The following is a 19,008-nucleotide window of genomic DNA, read 5'->3' on the forward strand; positions in this document are numbered from 1 at the left end:
TTCAACACCCAGAGTGAACCCTAGTGTAAACTATGGACTTCGGGTGATTTGTCAGTGTACGTTCGATCGTAGCAAATGTACCACTGTGGTACTGGAGGTTGACAGTGGAGGAGGCCATGCATGTGGGGGTGCAGGTGGTATAGTGGAACTCTATGTTCCTCATAGACGAACATCTGCATCTCCTCATATTTTACTGTAAACCTAAAACTTAAAAAAAAAAAAAATTTGCAGCACATGGTATCTTTATGGCCGATTTTATTATTTAAAAATATCAGAAAGGTGTGAACTTAATGTTACGTAGTTATCTTTGAAAAGTGAGATTATGGGTAATATTTATTTCATACATATTTTCTAATTTAAATGCTGTTACCATAGATTACCTGTGTAATCTTTAAAAGCCAGGATTTGTATTTTGGGGTAGGTAGTGGTTATAACTCATAAACCGCTCTGGTGGAAGTGAAGTCCAGGCCAAGGGATTAGCTTGGTCAGCGCTCATCCGACCGGCTAAACAAGGTGAAGACTTTCCTGAGAGTCCCTACGGTGAGGCCCTGCAGGCTTATGGGAAATGTAGTCCCGAAGTTCGATGGACCACCCCTCGGAGGACCCTGGGACGGCAAGCAGCCCCTGCATCTGCGCATGTGCAATGCTGCGAGCGCGCCGGTGGCCGCCCTTCCCCCACCTCCCGCCGCGAGTGGGTGACAGGGCTCCGGTCTCCACGCGTTTTAGCCGCCCCGCGCCGTGACCCGGCCTGGCACTGAGCCACGAGCGGAGGCTGTGCCCCTCCAGGTATGAGGGGGCCTGCCAGGCAGCTCCGCGGGGTCTGGGGGCCGAGGGGAAGGAGATGAGGGATGGGCTCGTGCCCGCGTGGGGTGGAAGCCCAAACTTCGGTGACTCGCAGGCGGCGGCGACCCTCGGGGTGGTGTCTGGGGCGGCCCGGCCCTCTCCTCGGCGCGGGACCGGCTGGGCCCGCCTGGCCGGACGTGCGGGGGCGGGAACGGCCGAAGGGGAGGGCGGTGGCGAGGGCCAGCCTTCCTCCCTTTGTCAGGCAAAGCGCCTCCGACCCGCCGCGAAGGTCTTCGGCCGCGCGGCAGCAGGTCCTGAAACCCGGCGGGCGGGCGGGCGGGCGGGCGCAGGGCGAGGCTGGGGGCGGGGCCGGGCGCACCTGGCAGCGCCCGGATGCCGCGTGCGGCTGCCCAGGGCCTCGCGGGATGGAGGGAGGCTTGAAAGGTTTCCCAAGTTTCCTGATGCGCAAATTGCTGAATGAGTAAGACCTGTGACCTCTTTGCAAGAGCCTTTTCAGCTGAAGTGTTCACCCAATCCTCACACCTACCCTGTGTCTTCGCTTAGTTCCTCAGTTTCAACAGAAGGAAAAGTGAAGGCTCTGGTGAAGTGATTTACCCAAGGTCACACAGCCAGCTGGTATTTTGTCATATGAATGGGAAATATTTTTTTATTTGCCTTTTAATTTTGCTCGTTGGTGGTTTTTGCCACGGAGGCGTTTTGAATTTCTTTATGGTTGAATTTACTGCTCTTCCTTTTTATGACACCCAAAAGCCTTCACTACTTTGAGATTATACAAGTTTTACTAATGATTTCCACTGGTACTTTAGAATAAGTTATATTTTAAAGAAATTTGTTGGGACTTTTATTTTTAAGATGTTGGAGGTAGGAGTTTATTAATTAATTTATTTTTGCTGTGTTGCGTCTTCGTTTCTGTGCAAGGGCTTTCTCTAGTTGTGGCAAGCGGGGGCCACTCTTTATCGCGGTGCGCGGGCCTCTCACTATCGCGGCCTCTCTTGTTGCGGAGCACAGGCTCCAGACGCGCAGGCTCAGTAGTTGTGGCTCACGGGCCCAGTTTCTCCGTGGCATGTGGGATTCTCCCAGACCGGGGTTCAAACCCGTGTTCCCTGCATTAGCAGGCAGATTCTCAACCACTGCGCCACCAGGGAAGCCCTGTTGGTACTTTTTTTTTTTTTTTTTTTTTTGCGGTACGCGGGCCTCTCACTGTTGCGGCCTCTCCCGTTGCGGAGCACAGGCTCCGGACGCGCAGGCTCAGCGGCCATGGCTCACGGGCCCAGCTGCTCCGCGGCATGTGGGATCTTCCCGGACCGGGGCACGAACCTGCGTCCCCTGCATCGGCAGGCGGACTGTCAACCACTGCGCCACCAGGGAAGCCCTGTTGGTACTTTTATTATGATCCAGTTAATGATTACATTTAATTAGGGGGAATGGACACCTTTATGATGTTGGATCTTACTGTAGGCCTTCCCATTTGTTCCTCTTTCATTTTTCCCTCTTGCCAGCATTTATAAGTTTTTTCGTAAAATATTCGCATTTTTATTAACTTTATTCTTATGTAGTAATTTATTGCTATTGAAGATGGAATTTTTTTTCCATTATTTCATCTTTTTTCTCTTGAGTTTGTTGATATTTCCCACTTTTCTTATTTTGTGTATTTGGGATTGCTCCTTTTTCTCCTTAATTAACATAGCTAATGTTTATCAATCTTTTGTGAAAGAATAACTTTTTAATGTCTGTAGCATCTGTAGTAACGTCTCAATTATTCTTGACATTGGTTTTTTTTTTTGGCTGCATTGGGTCCTCGTTGCTGCGTGCGGGTTTTCTCCAGTTGACGCGAGCAGGGGCTACTCTGACGTGCACAGGCCTCTCATTGCAGTGGCCCCCCTTGTTGCGGAGACTGGCTCCAGGCGTGCGGGCCTCAGCAGCTGTGGCACATGGGCTCAGCAGTCGTGGCTCGTGGACTCTAGAGCGCAGGCTCAGCGATTGTGGCACACAGGCCCAGTTGCTCTGCAGCATGTGGGATCTTCCTGGACCAGGGCTTGAACCCGTGTGTCCCCTGCATTGGCAGGAGGATTCCTAACCACTGCGCCATCAGGGAAGTCCCTTGACATTGGTTTTAATGCTATAAACGTCCTCTAAATACTGTCCTCTAAATACTGCTTTAGCTGCATTCCTCAAATTCTGGTATGTTTTGTTTTCATTTCCATTCAATTCTGTGTTTGCTTGTTTTTTAAAAACTTCCCTTGTGACTTCCTTTTTTACCCATTGGTTATTTAGAAATTTGTTATTTAATTTCCAAACATTAGGGGATTTTCTACATCTCTTTCTATTATTGATTTCTAGTTTAATTCTGTTTTGGTCAAAGAATATACTGTGTTATATATTTCAGTTCTTTAAAACTTGAGATTGGTTTCATGGCTAAGGATATGATCTACCTTGGGGATTTTTAAAAAATATTTATTTATTTATTTGGCTGTGCCGGGTCTTCGTTGCTGCATGCAGGATCTTTTTAGTTGCGGCATGTGGGCTTTCTTGTGCCATGCAGGGTCTAGTTCCCTGACCAGGAATTGAATCTGGGCTCCCTGCATTGGGAGTGTGGAGTCTTAACCACTGGACCACCAGGGAAGTCCCTGGGAATGTTTTTTATGTACTTTAATGACTATTGTGCTGTGTTGGTGGTAGAGTTTTCTGTCAATACTAAATGGCTCAGGGTGGTTGATAGTGTGGTTGAGTTCTGTATCCTTACTGTTTTTTTATCTACCTCTCTTGTCACCTACTGAGAAAAGAATATTGAAGTCTCAAGTTATAATTGTGATTTATCTATTTATTCTTTCACTTTTATCAACTTTTGCTTCTTGTATTTTGAAGTTCTCTTGTGCATATACATTTAGGATTGTTATATGTTCTGGTGATTCGATACATTTATCATGTGTCATTTAGCACAGTGACATGTAATATCACACTTTATCCCTGGTAATATTTCTTATTAAGTCTACTTAGCTTGATATTAATCAGTCCAGCTTTCTTTTGATTAGTGTGTGCAAGGAATATCATTTTTTATTTTTTATTTCCTCTTATTTTGGCTGTGCCTTGCAGCATGCAGGATCTTGGTTCCCCAACCAGGGATCAAACCTGTGCCCCCTGCATTGGAAGCGTGGAGTCTTAACCCCTGGACTGCCCTGGACTGGAAGTCCCAAGGAATATCATTTTTTATCCTTTTATTTTTGATCTAGCTATTATTGAAAATTCAATTAACAATCAAGAAGGAAGAGAATTTTATTTGAGCCAGCCTGAGGATTGTAACCCAGGAGACAGACTCTAAGAAGCTCTGAGTACTGTCCTGCCTGTTAGAAGTTGAAGGCACAGTCATATACATTTTTTGAGACAAAGGATCATACATCAAAATGACGTACTGACATAAAGTTCACCAATATACAGTAGTCCAGGTAAGCACTTACAAAGCGAGCAGCAAGTCATCATGACCCCCTTACAGAGTTGAGAAAGAATGTTAACCTTTTAAGAAGTTACATTGCTAGCATCAGAAGAAAGAAAAAAGATCTTTATGGTTGAGTAGGCATTCCCATCTTTGAGAAGGTCTGGTTAATGTGTAATGCGGCTGGATGTTGCACACTAAACAGAGAGGGAGGAGGCCCAAAGGACAGAATTTTACGTTTAAATTTCTTGTTCTGTCTTAAAATTTTATTTCGTCACTATGTTTTTATATTTAAAACACATTGCTTTTACTTTATTTATTTTTAGCTGTGTTGGGTCTTCATTGCTGCATGCGGGCTTTCTCTAGTTGCAGCAGGAAGGGGCTACTCTTCATTGCAGTGTGTGGGCTTCTCATTGCGGTGGCTTCTCTTGCTTCAGGGCACGGGCTCTAGGCATGCGGGCTTCAGTAGTTGTGGCATGTGGGCTCAATAGTTGTGGTGTGCGGACTCTAGAGCACAGGCTCAGTAGTTGTGGCACACGGGCTTAGTTGCTCCGGGACATGTGGGATCTTCCCGGACCGGGGATCGAACCCGTGTCCCCTGCATAGGCAGCCAGATTCTTAACTGCTGTGCCACCAGGGAAGTCCCAAACACATTGCTTTTTAGACAGCACGTAGTTTGGTCTTTTTTATCCAGTTTGGCAACCTTTGTCATTTAATTGGTGTGTTTGTACAATGAATTATTGACATGGTTGGGTTAAAATCTACCATCTTACTAGTTTTCTTCTACTTGGCCCATCTGGTCTTTGTTCCTATTTTCCTCTTTTTCTGACTGCTTTTGGATTTAGTGGTAGTTTTTCATGAATCCATATTTTTCTCCACTATTTGGTTATTGTTTATACCTCTTTAAATTTTTTTGTGGTTGCCCTAAGGTTTAAATAAACTTCTTGAGTGAATCACAGTGAACCTTTAAATATAGTCTGTTGTTTGTGTGTAATGTAAGATCCTTAAAACAATATACTGCCATCAACAATTTCATCATCTCATCTATGTGCTATTATCGTTATATATTTTACGTATGCTATAAGTTCACAAAACTTGTCTACTCTTTTTGCTTTAGACAGTCAAGTATCTTTTAGATTGATTAAAAGTAAGAAAAAATGTCTTTTATATTTCTCTTCATTTTAACCATTCCCAGAGATCTTTATTTCTTCGTGTAGATCCACATTTCTGTCTGTTATCATATTCCTTCTACCTGAAGAACTTCTTTAAATATTTCTTGTAGTACAGGTCTACTGGGAATGAATTTTCTGTTTTTGTTTGTTTGAAAAGGTTTTTATTTTCACTTTTATTTTTTGAAAGATGTATTTGCTGGGTATAGAATACTGGATTGGTAGTTTTTTCTTTTTTTTTTTTTTCTTTTTCTTTTTTAAAGCACTTTAAAGATGTCACTACATTGTCTTCCAGCTTGTATAGTTTCTGATGAGAAATTCTCTGTGATTCTTTAATTCAGTTCCAGATCACTGCAATAAAGCAAGTCACATGAATATTTTGGTTTCTCAGTGCATATAAAAGTCATGTTTACCTTTACTGCAGTCTATTAAGTGTGCAATATCATTATGTCTAAAAAAAATGTGCATACCTTAATTTAAAAGTACTTTATCACTAAAAAATGCTGACCATCATCTGACAATGCAAAGTTACCACAAACCTTCAATTTGTTTAAAAAAAAAAAAAAGGCAATCTGTGATGAGCAATAAAATGAGGTATGTCTGTATGTAACATGTCAGGTTTTTTTTCTGGCTGCTTTCAAGAATTTCTCTCTAATTTTGGTTTCCATTGGTTTGAATATGGTATGTCCAGATGTGTCCATTTTATTTTGTTTTTTGATATTTATCCTTTTTGGATAAATTATCTGAGTTTCTTGGATCTGTGGTTTGATATCATTCAGTATTTTTGGAAAATCCTTGGTCATTATGTCTTCAATACTTCTTCTGTCCCATTTTCTCTTCTTTTTGGATTCCAATACATTTTTTTAAAGATTATTTATTTATTTATTTATTTATTTTATTTATTTTTGGCTATGTCAGGTCTTAGTTGCAGCACGCGGGATCTTTCGTTGCAGCACGCGGGCACTTCGTTGCAGCACATGGGCTTCTCTCTAGCTGTGGCATGCAGGATTTTCTCTCTCTAGTTGTGGTGCGTGTGCTGTGTCGTTTGCGGCACGCGGGCTCTCTAGTTGAGGCTCATGAGCTCAGTAGTTGTGGTGCAAGGGCTTAATTGCCCCGCGGCATGTGGGATCTTAGCTCCCCAACCAGGGATCGAACCTGCGTTCCTGCATTGGGAGAAAGATTCTTTACTACTGGACCACCAGGAAAGTCCCTGGGATCCCAATACATTTTTGTTAGGCCATTTGATATTGTACTACAGCCCTTGGATTCTCTGTCCTTCTTTTTCCCCCTTTGCTTTCTCTTTGTGTCTCAGTTTGGGTAATTTCTTTTGACCTATCTTCAGATTTACTGAAAATTTCCTCAACTCTGTTGTAATACCTATTGAAGGTATTCTTTCGACTCTGTTACTGTGCTTTTCTTAGCATTTCCATTTTTTTCTTGAAGTTTCCATCTCGAAATTCTCTGTTCATTTTGTAAATCTTTTCCTTTAAAGCTTTAATATATGAATCATAGTTTTAAATTCCCTGTCCAATAATTTAATCAATCATGGTTTCTTTTGACTGTTTTGTCAGTTGATAGTGGGTTGTCTTTGTCTTACCTTTTCAGATATTTCATAATGTTTGATTGAAAGTGAGTGCTGCCAGCATGATCCTTTTTGCCCCTTCTGAACAGGCAAAAGGACTAGCTCAGGAGGTGGTATTTTCTCAGGTGATGTGTAAGGATTTCCAAACAAGTCATTCTAGAAGTTCTGAGGCAGGCCAGATCTTTAATAACAATACCTTTCTTTTTCCTCTATTTCAGTTCTGCCTTCATAGTTCTCTGCCTTTACCCAAAAGCTGTAGAAAATGAACAAATCCCAGGTGAGTTGTTTGTTTATTCCCAATTTTATTTTTCTGTGCATTTGAGGAAGTTTATAAGGACCTAGAAAATGAAATAGAAAGGTATAAATGAGTAAAACTCAGGAAAACATAGTAAGAATAATCAATACCAGCAGCCAAAAAGTAAATCAAGTTAATTAAGTGTCTTGCATTGATTATGAATACCATTTCCTTGGTTCTCTAGTATTAGGTCTGAATAAATTTTACGGACCTTCATATAGATGGTGTTTTGAACAGCATCCCCAGAAAAAAAAATTAAACAGCTTATTATTTTGTCTCTGGTTATTTCATATAGCATTCTTCAGGGTACTATAGTGTGTATTTTATTTTTCTGGTCAGATTAGCATGATGCTAGAGAACTCACTAAATATGCGGGTGTGTATTTAAATTCTCCCCCTAATTTCCATGAGTTCCATTGTCATTACTTTCTTGAATGGCATTGCAGAATGTATTTGTACATATTTACACAAGTATAAGTACAGGTTATTATAAGATAGCATATTAATCATACTGTTCTGTTTATATGTGTTTTGTTTTACTTTTAATGAACAGACTTAATTTTTTAGAGCAGTTTTGGGCTTATGGAAAATTTAAGTGAAAAGTACAGAGTTCCCATATACTCCTTTTCTCCCTCTGCACAGTTTCCCCTGTTACTAACATCTTGCATTAATGTGGTATACCTGTTACAGTTGATGAGCCAATATTGATACTTTAAGTAAAGTCCATAGTTTACATTAGGATTTGCTTTTGGTGTCATGCATTCTGTGCATTTTGACAAATACATAATGACGTGTACCCACCATTATCATATCTTACAGAATAGTTTCACTGCCCACAAAATCCCCTGTGCTCCATCTACTCCCCCACTTTCCTTGCGCACCTGGAAACCACTGATTTTTTTTTTTTTTTTTTTTACTGTCCCCCTAGTTTTGCCTTTTCTAGAACATCATACAGTTGGAATCAGTCAGTATGTAGCCTTTTCAGATTGGTTTCTTTCACTTAGTAATACGCATTTAAAGTTCCTCCATGTGTTTTCATGGCTGATAGCTCATTTCTTTTTATCACTGAATAATATTCCATTGTCTGGATGTACTATCATTTATTTACCCATTCAGCAATTGAAGGACATCTTGGTTGTTGCCAAGTTTTGACAATTATGAATTAAGCTGCTATAAACATGTCTGTGCAGTGTTTTGTGTGGATATAAGTTAATCATTTGGGTAAATGCTAAGGAACACAATTGCCAGTGTGTACAGCAAGAATATGTGTAGTTTTGTGAGAAACTGCCAGACTGTCTTCCAGAGTAGCTGTAACATTTGCATTCCCACCAGCAGTGAGTGAGAGTTCCTGTTGCTCCACATCCTCGTCAGCATTTGGTGTTGTCAGTGTTGTGAGCTTTGGCCACTTTTTTTTTTTTTAAGGGCTTCAAATGCTTGGCTTTTTATTTATTTATTTTTGGCTGTGTTGGGTCTTCGTTTCTGTGCGAGGGCTTTCTCTAGTTGTGGCAAGCGGGGGCCACTCTTCATCGCGGTGCGCGAGCCTCTCACTATTGCGGCCTCTCTTGTTGCGGAGCACAGGCTCCAGACGCACAGGCTCAGTAGTTGTGGGCCTAGTTGCCTAGTTGCTCTGCGGCATGTGGGATCTTCCCAGACCAGGTCTCAAACCCCTGTCCCCTGCATTAGCAGGCAGATTCTCAACCACTGCGCCACCAGGGAAGCCCCACTTTTTTAAAAAAAATGATTTTATATTCATTTATTTATTATTTATTTATTTAGGCTGCTCCGGGTCTTAGTTGCGGCATGTATGCGGGATCTAGTTCCCCAACTGGGGATCAAACCTGGGCCCCCTGCATTGTGAGCATGGAGTCTTACCCACTGGACCACCAGGGAAGTCCCAAACTTTGGCCACTTTAATAGTCATTTAACAGTGTTTTATTGTTGTTGTAATTTATAATTCTCTGATGATATGACGTGATGTTGAGTATCTTTACGTGTGTTTATTTGCCACCTGTATATCTTCTTTAGTGAGGTGTCTGTTAAGGTCTTTAGCCGTTTTTAAAAATTTGTTTTATTGAAGTATAGTTGATTTACAATACTGTGTTAATTTCTGCTGTACAGCAAAGTTATTCAGTTATATATACATTGTTTTTTTTAAATATTCTTTTCCATTAAGGTTTAACATAGGATATTGAATATAGTTTCCTGTGCTATACAGTAGGATCTTGTTGTTTATATAATAGCTTACATCTGCTAACCCCAACCTCCCACTCCATCTCTCCCCCAACCCGTGATTCTGTTTCTGTTTCACAGAAAGGTTCATTTGTGTCATCTTAGATTCCACATATAAGTGATATCATATGATACTTGTCTTTCTCTGTCTGAGTTATTTCATTTAGTATGATAATCTCTAGGTCCATCCATGTTGCTGCAAATGGCATTTTTCATTCTTTTTTATGGCTGAATAGTATTCCATTGTATATATATATACCATATCTTTATCCATTCCTCTGTCAGTGGACAGTTAGGTTGCTTCCATGTCTTGGCTATTGTGAATAGTGCTGCTATGAACATAGGGGTGCATGTATCTTTTTGAATTATAGTTTTGTCTGGTGATATATGCCCAGGAGTGGGATTGCTGGATCATATGGTAATTCTATTTTTAGTTTTCTGAGGGACCTCCATACTGTTTTCCATACTGGCTGCACTTTGGCCCATTTTTAAATCAGGTTGGTTGTTTTCATATTGTTGAGTTTTGAGAGTTCTTTATATATTTCGGATATCAATCCTTTATCAGGTATGTGTGTTACAAAGATGTCTTTGTCTTTTCATTCTCTTGATTATGTGTGTTTTTATCACTCAATAACATATTTTTGAAGTCTTTCCATATCAGAGCATAGAGTTTCCTCATTTTTTTCTGATTTTTTTTATTGTGTAATGTAATATGTGTACAGATGAGTGTATAAAGCATTATAATACTCTTTATACATGTTATAACATGTATAAAAATATGTGTACTTTAAAGAATAAATGGGCACTCACATTAAGAAATAGAACATTATCTGTTCTTTTTTAAAAATATTTATTTATTGGGGCTTCCCTGGTGGCGCAGTGGTTGAGAGTCCGCCTGCCAATGCAGGGGACACGGGTTTGTGCCCCGGTCCGGGAGGATCCCACATGCCGCGGAGCGGCTGGGCCCGTGAGCCATGGCCGCTGGGCCTGGGCGTCCGGAGCCTGTGCTCCGCAACGGGAGAGGCCACAACAGTGAGAGGCCCACGTACAGCAAAAAAAAAAAAAAAAAAATTTATTTATTTATTTGGTTGTGCTGGGTCTTACTTGCGAGCTGCATAGTTGTAGCAGGTGGGCTCCTTAGTTGTGGCTCGCCAACTCCTTAGTTGCGGCATGCAAACTCTTAGTTGTGGCATGCATGTGGGATTTAGTTCCCTGACCAGGGATCGAACCCGGGCCCCCTGCATATTGGGAGCATGGAATCTTAACCACTGCGCCACCAGGGAAGTCCCTATCTGTTCTTTATGATACATTCTCTGATTGAATCCTGCTAGTAAGTAGCCACTATCTTGACATTTTTGTTATTTATTCCCTTGCTTTCCTCAAAGATTTTACCATGTATGTATATATCCCTAATCAATACAAAATTCAGTCTTGAAAAACTATAACTGCGATTTATATTGCATAATTTTTTGTCTGGTGGAGTTTTTTTTCTTTTTCTAGATGTATACAGTCTAAAAGATGTCCTTTTATGTACCAATGTTTCCTTTAGCAAGACTTAAGATTTTTATCATTGTTTTTTCGAGATATATTAGCCAGTGTTAGCTATAGAGTGGTGAAACCACTCATGCATTGTTTGTGGTAGTAAAAAATGGTACAGACTTACTGGGGAGCAATGTGGCAAAACTTATCAAGCAAGCAGAAATCTAATTGTGTGTAGAAATTCTGCTACTATTGAATAAAGGCTCCTGGGAGATGAGCTGAATAGAGTCTCTGAGTCATAGTCTGGCTTCAGTTTTTCTGAGAGTTTACAAAAATCTCATTTGGAGAAGTCATTGGCAAGGTCATGAAAAACATAGGAAAACATAGGGCTCACATGGTTGGACCATCTGGCAGGGTCAGAGTGTGAATCAGGTATTGAATGTCTGACAAGAATATAATTAGAGTGAGTGGGCTGCTCAGTGTTCTCTGCTTCTTAGCTCACTAGTCAACTGCCAACTCTCAGGAATAGATCAAAGCAGAGTACTTCTGTGAGATGAAATGAGTGTCCTCATGTGATCCAAGTCAGCCTGGTGTGGAGGGGAGAGATAGATGTCATCAGGACTTGTGTAAGACAAGCCAAACCAAAGTTAAACCAACCCCAACAGATAAGAAGCTGGGCCAGGATCACTAGGGTATTCTGCCCTCAGGTTAACAAGGTGATACGATGTCACTAGGCATCTTATGATGGCCCTCAAAATACCTACTTTTGAATCACACTATTCCAATCTGTATGACAAACAATTTAGTATTAATGGAGAATCACTACCATTCTGCAATGTCCTTCAAACTCCTCCTAGGGATTTCCTTCACCTTTCCTACTGATCTTTTGTTTGCCTTTTCCCCTGTCTTTGTCTTTTTTGAATTACTGTTTTATTGAAGTAGATTCTTCAGTAGCTTCTTGAGAAAGGGTATGTGAGAAATACATTTTTTTAAACTTTGCTTTTCTGAAAATGTCTTCATTCTGATCTGATACTTGGTTTATAGATAATATGAATGTGGATTTGTCCATTCTTCACTTTAGTTCTGTCAGTTTTTGCTTGATGTAATTTGAAGCTGTATTGAGTTCATGTACATTTATTGAGTGCATGCACACTTACGATTTTTCTGTCTTCCAGATGGATTTACTGTTCTATCATTTTGGGATGTCCCTCTTTACCTCTGGTCATACCCCTTGTCTGATTTAAATATAGCCATACCTACCTTTTTTTAAAATTTTTTATTTTATATTGGAGTATATTTGACTTACAATGTTGTGTTTCAGGTGTACAGCAAAGTGATTTAGTTAAACATACATATATCTACTTTTTCAGATTCTATTCCCATATAGGTTATTAGAGTACACTGTGCTATACAGTAGATCCTTGTTGATTATCTTTTCTAAAAAAAAATTTATTTATTTTGGTTGCGCCTGGTCTTAGTTGCGGCATGCAGGATCTTCATTGCAGCACACAGGATCTTTAGTTGCGGCATGCAGACTTCTTAGTTGCAGCATGCATGTGGGATCTAGTTCCTCGACCAGGGATCGAACCCAGGCCACCTGCATTGGGAGTGCGGAGTCTTACCCACTGGACCACCAGGGAAGTCCCTCATTACCCACTTGATTTTATTTTGTTTACTTTTTAAAAATACATCTTTATTGGAGTATAATTGCTTCACAATACTGTGTTTCTGTTGTACAACAAAGTTTATCAGCCATATGCATACATATATCCCCATATCTCCTCCCTCTTGAACCTCCCTCCCACCCTCCCTATCCCACCCCTCTAGGTCGTCACATAGCAGCGAGCTGATCTCCCTGTGCTATGCGGCTGCTTCCCAGTAGCTATCTGTTTCACATCTGGTAGTGTATATATGTTGATGCTGCTCTCATTTCGCCCTAGCTTCCCTCTCCCCTCCGCATGTCCTCAACTCCATTCTCTGCGTCTATGTTTATTCCTGCCCTGCCATTAGGTTCATCAATACCATTTTTTTTTTTTTAGATTCCATATATATGCGTTAGCATATGGTATTTGTTTTTCTCTTTCTGACTTACTTCACTCTGTATGACAGACTCTAGGTCTATCCACCTCACTACAAGTAACTCAGTTTCGTTTCTTTTTATGGCTGAGTAATATTCCATTGTATATATGTGCCACATCTTCTTTATCCATTCATCTGTTGATGGACATTTAGGTTGCTTCCATGTCCTGGCTAAATAGTGCTGCAGTAAACATTGTGGTACATGTCTCTTTTTGAATTATGGTTTTCTCAGGGTATATACCCAGTAGTGCGATAGCTGGGTCATATGGTAGTTCAATTTTTAGTTTTTTAAGGAACCTCCATACTGTTCTCCCTAGTAGTTGTATCAATTTACATCCTCACCAACAGTGCAGCAGGGTTCCCTTTTCACCACACCCTTTCCAGCATTTACTGTGTCTAGATTTTTTGATAATGGCCTTTCTGACCAGTGTGAGGTGATACCTCATTGTAGTTTTAATTGCATTTCTCTAATAATTAGTGATGTTGACCATCTTTTCATGTGCCTCTTGGCCATCTCTTTGTCTTCTTTGGTGAAATGTCTATTTAGGTCTTCCATCCCTTTTTTAATTGGGTTGTTTGTTTTTTTGATATTGAGCTCCATGAGCAGTTTATATATTTTAGAGATTGATCCTCTGTCTGTTGTTTCACTTGCAGATATTTCCTCCCATTCTGAGGGTTGTCTTTCATCTTGTTTACGGTTTCCTTTGCTGTGCAAAAGGTTTTAAGTTTAATTAGGCCTCATTTGTTTATTTTTGTTTTTATTTTTATTACTCCAGGAGGTGGGTCAAAAAAGATCTTGCTGTCCTTTATGTCAAAAAGTGTTTAGCCGGGCTTCCCTGGTGGCGCAGTGGTTGAGAGTCTGCCTGCCGATGCAGGGGACGTGGGTTCGTGCCCCGGTCTGGGAAGATCCCACATGCCGCGGAGCGGCTGGGCCCGTGAACCATGGCCGCTGAGCCTGCGCGTCCGGAGCCTGTGCTCCGCAACGGGAGAGGCCACAACGGTGAGAGGCCCACGTACCGCAAAACAAACAAACAAAAAAAAATGTTTTTCCTATGTTCTTCTCTAAGAGTTTTACAGTGTCTGGTCTTACATTTAGGTCTTTAATCCATTTTGAGTTTATTTTTGTGTATGGTGTTAGGTAGTGTTCTAGTTTCATTCTTGTACATGTAGCTGTCCAGTTTTCCCAGCACCACTTATTGAAGAGGTTGTCTTTTCTCCATTGTATATTTTTGCCTCCTTTGTCATAAATTAGATGACTATATGTGAGTGGGTTTATTGCTGGGCATTCTATCCTGTACCATTGGTCTATATTTCTCTTTTTGTGCCAGTACCATACTCTCTTGATTACTATAGCTTTGTAGTATAGTTTGAAGTCGGGGAGCCTGATTCCTCCAGCTCCATTTTTCTTTCTCAAGATTGCTTTAGCTATTCGGGGTCTTTTGTGTTTCCATATGAATTGTAAGATTTTTTGTTCTAATTCTGTGAAGAATGCCATTGGTAGTTTGATGGGGATTGCATTGAATCTGTAGATTGCTTTTGGTAGTGTAGTCATTTTCACAATATTGATTCTTCTAATCCAAGAACATGGTATATTTCTCCATCTGTTTATGTCGTCTTTGGTTTCTTTCATCAGTGTATTACAGTTTTCAAAGTACAAGTCTTTCCCCTCCTTAGGTAGGTTTATTCCTAGATATTTTATTCTTTTTGTTGCAATGGTAAATGGGAGTGTTTCCTTAATTTCTCTTTCTGATTTTTCAGTGTTAGGGTATAAGAATGCCAGAGATTGCTGTGCATTAATTTTGTATCCTTACCAAATTCATTGATTAGTTCTAGTAATTTTCTGGTAGCATCTTTAGGATTTTCTGTGTATGTATCATGTCATCTGCAAACAGTGACAGTTTTACTCCTTCTTTTCCAATTTGTATTCCTTTTATTTCTTATTCTTCTCTGATTGCCATGGCCATGACTTCCAAAACTATGTTGAATAAGAGTGGTGAGAATGGACATCCTTGTCTTGTTCCTGATCTTAGTGGAAATGCTTTCAGTTTTTCACATTGAGTATGATGTTTGCTGTGGGTTTGTCATATATGGCCCTTATTATGTTGAGGTAGGTTTGCTCTATGCCCATTTTCTGGAGAGTTTTTATTATAAATGGGTGTTGAATTTTGTGACTAGCTTTTTCTGCATCTATTGAGATGATCCTATGGTTTTTATTCCTTAATTTGTTAATATGGTGTATCATACTGATTGATTTCTGTATGTTGTAGAATCCTTGCATCCCTGGGATAAATCCCATTTGATCATGCTGTATGATCCTTTTAATATCTTGTTGGATTCTGTTTGCTAGTATTTTCTTCAGGATTTTTGCATCTATGTTCATCAGTAATATTAGTCTATAATTTTCTTCTTTTTGTGATACCTTTTTCTGGTTTTGGTATCAGCGTAAAGGTGGCTTTGTAGAATGAATTTGGGAGTGTTCTTCCCTTGCAATTTTTTGGAAGAGTATGAGAAAGATTGGTGTTAGCTCTTCTCTAAATGTTTGATAGAAATCGTCTGTGAAACCATCTGGTCCTGGACTTTCGTTTGTTGGAAGATTTTTAATTACAGTTTCAATTTCATGACTTGTGGTAGGTTTGTTTATATTTTCTAATTCTTCCTGGTTCAGTCTTGAAAAATTGTACCTTTACAAGAATTTGTCCGTTTCTTCGTGGTTGTCCATTTTATTGGCATATAGCTGTTTGTAGTAGTCTCTTACAATCCTTTGTATTTCTGTGGTGTCAGTTGTGATTTCTCCTTTTTCATTTTTAATTTTATTGAATTGCATCCTCTCCCTTTTTTTCTTGGTGGGTCTGGGTAAGGGTTTATCAATTTTGTTTATCTTCTCAAAGAACCAGCTTTTAGTTTTATTGATCTTTGCTATTGTTTTCTGTGTTTCTGTTTCATTAATTTCTGCTCTGATCTTTATGATTCTTTTCCTTCTACTGACTTGGGGTTTTCTTTGTTCTTCTTTCTCTACTTGTTTTAAGTGTAGAGTCAGATTGTTTATTTGAGATTTTTCTTGTTTGTTGAGGTGAGATTGAATTGCTATAAACTTCCTTCTAACAGCTGCTTTTGCTGCGTCCCATAGGTTTTTGGTCGTCGTGTTTTCATTGTTATTTGTTTCTGTGTATTTTTTAATTTTTTCTTTGAGTTCTTCAGTGATCTCTTGGTTATATAGTAGCACACTGTTTAGCCTCCATGTATTTGTGGTTTTTACAGTTTTTTTCTGGTAATTGATTTCCAGTCTCATAGCATTGTGGTCAGAAAAGATGCTTGATACAATTTCAATTTTCTTAAATTTTCCAAGGCTTGATTTGTGACCCAAGATGTGATCTATCCTGGAGAATGTTCCGTGTGCACTTGAGAAAAAGTGTATTCTGCCACTTTGGGGTGGAATGTTAAATCTTTCTCATCTATTGTGTCATTTAAAGCTTGTGTTTCCTTATTTATTTTCTGTTTGGATGATCTGTCTATTGTTATAAGGGGGGTGTTAAAATCCACTACTATTATTGTGTTACTGTCGATTTTCCCTTTCATGGTTGTTAACATTTGCCTTATGTATTGAGGTGCTCCTATGTTGGGTGCATAAATATTTATAATTGTTATATTTTCTTCTTGGATTGATCCCTTGATCATTATGTAGTGTCCTTTGTCTCTTTTATCTGATACGACTATTGCTACTCCAGCTTTCTTTTGATTTCCATTTGCATGGGATATCTTTTTCCATCCCTTCACTTTCAGTCTGTATGTGTCCCTAGGTCTGAAGTGGGTCTCTTGTAGACAGCATATATATGGGTCTTGTTTTTGTATGTATTCAGCCAGTGTGTGTCTTCTGGTTGGGGCATTTAGTCCATTTACATTTAAGGTTATTATCAATATGTATGTTCCTATTACCATTTTCTTAATTGTTTTGGGTTTGTTTTTGTGGGTCTTTTTCTTCTCGTGTTTCCCGCCTAGAGAAGTTTCTTTAGCATTTGCTGTAAAGCTGGTTTGGTGGTGCTGAATTCCTTTAACTTTTGCTTGTCTGAAAAGCTTTTGATCTCCATCTAATCTGATCTTGCTGCGTAGAGCAATCTTGGTTGTAGGTTTTTTCTTTCATCACTTTAAGTATATTCTACCACTTCCTTCTGGCCTGCAGAGTTTCTGCTGAAAAATCAGCTGATAACCTTATGGGGATTCCTTTGTATGTTACTTTTTGTTTTTCCCTTGCTGCTTTTAATATTTTTTTAAATTACATTTTGTTAGTTTGATTAATGTGTCTTGGTATCTTTCTCCTAGGGTTTATCCTATATGGGACTCTCTGTGCTTCCTGGACTTCGGTGACTATTTCCTTTCCCATATTAGGGAAGTTTTCCACTATAAATCTCTTCAAATATTTTCTCAGACCCTTTCTTTTTCTCTTCTTCTTCTGGGACCCCTGTAATTCAAATGTTGGTGCGTTTAGTGTTGTCCCTGAGGTGTCTGAGATTGTCTTCAGTTATTTTCATTCTTTATTCTGCTCCTTGGCAGTTATTCCCACCATTTTGTCTTCCAGCTCACTTACTTTTTCTTCTGCCTCTTTTATTCTGTTATTGATTCCTTTTTTTTTTAACTGTGATTAGCATTTAATAATTCAGAGGAAGCCTGAGGCCTTCCTGAAGAATCACCCGGAGATTGAACTTCAAACAGCCATAATGAAGAGAGAGCTACATCACAATCAGTGGTGATAATTAAATATGTAAAGTTTTCATAGAATTGAGAATAAATGAGAAATACAAGGTAAACGAACAGTAGAGTGTGTAATGGCTATGTGATCTTGTTATAGATTCCTTCTAGTGTAGTTTTCATTTCAGTTATTGTGTTGTTCATCTCTGTTCTTTAGTTCTTCTAGATCTTTGTTAAACATTTCCTGTATTTTCTCAGTCCGTGCCTCCATTTTATTTCTTAGATTCTAAATCATCTTTACTTTCATTACTCTGATTTCTTTTTCAGGTAGATTGCGTATTTCCTCTTCATTTATTTGATCTTGTAGGTTTTTACCTTGCTTCATCTGTGACATAATTTTTTGCTCTCTTTTTGTTTTATTTTTTTGATTGGTGGGATTGTGTTCCTGTCTTACAGCTTGTTTGGCCTGAAGCTTCCAACACTGTAGTTTGTAGGCTGTTGGGTGGAGCTGGGTCTTGGTGCTGATATGATGACCTCCAGGCGACTTCAATGAATATTCCTTGGAGTCTGACATTCTCTGTCAGTACAGTGATTCAGACTCAGAGCTCCCACCACAGGAGCTTCGGCCCAACCCCCAGCTAATGAACCAAGATCCTGCAAGCTGTGCATGGTGGAAAAAAAAGAAAAAACCAATAACAAAGAGTTTAAAAAATAAATTTAGACTAGGAAACTAATAGATATGTTAGAAAGAATATGAAAATAAAAATATAGATGAAACAACAACCGGAAGGTAAAACAGAACCACAATAGTAAAAAAGAGAAGGAAAAAAAAAGTGTAAAAGGCCTTGGCTGTGGAGGGTGGGACCTAAGCAGGGGCGGGGTTTGTGTGGTAGGCGGGGCCTATGGTTAGGACCTACAGGACTGGAAGAGGCCCTGGGCAGTGTAGGGGGGTGGAGCTGAAGCTCAGCGGAACAGAAGGGGCCAAGGCATGCCTCTCGTCTCAGAGAGTGGGGGACCCCACCTGGGAGCCCAGCAGGCTTCCTGGGCCTGAGTGGGCGGGTCCACACTTTCCACTCTTCTCCTGCTCCTCTGGTCCTGGAGGGCCTCTCCCACCTGCATTCTCCCCCCAACCTCCTGTTCTCCCCCAGCTTACTTTCTATGCCCCCAGGACCCACATGGCCTGGAGGGGGCTTTGGAGGGTGGGGGACCCAGCATGGGAGCTCAGCAGGCTTCCCGGGCCAGAGCAGGTGGGGCCAATG

General features: G+C 40.1%; 1 protein-coding gene across 4 annotated transcripts in view; it reads left to right on the forward strand.

The window, feature by feature from the left end:
* The first annotated feature begins 635 nt into the window (after nucleotides 1-635).
* The window catches only part of ZFP1 (ZFP1 zinc finger protein), a 38,894-nt gene continuing 20,521 nt past the window's right edge, over nucleotides 636-19,008 (forward strand). Inside the window, exons 1-2 of one of the 4 annotated variants that reach the window (XM_070044126.1) lie at nucleotides 636-786; nucleotides 7,204-7,262. In XM_070044126.1, coding sequence (XP_069900227.1) covers nucleotides 7,248-7,262 — 15 coding nt within the window. In that variant the 5' untranslated portion in view covers nucleotides 636-786; nucleotides 7,204-7,247. Of the gene's footprint in view, nucleotides 787-4,082; nucleotides 4,248-7,203; nucleotides 7,263-19,008 lie in introns of those variants that run through there. The other 3 variants (XR_011376923.1, XM_060288448.2, XM_070044124.1) reach the window with 3 other exon arrangements.

The sequence above is a fragment of the Globicephala melas genome, chromosome 19, assembly GCF_963455315.2.
Source record: "Globicephala melas chromosome 19, mGloMel1.2, whole genome shotgun sequence".
Classification (NCBI taxonomy): Eukaryota; Metazoa; Chordata; class Mammalia; order Artiodactyla; family Delphinidae; genus Globicephala; species Globicephala melas.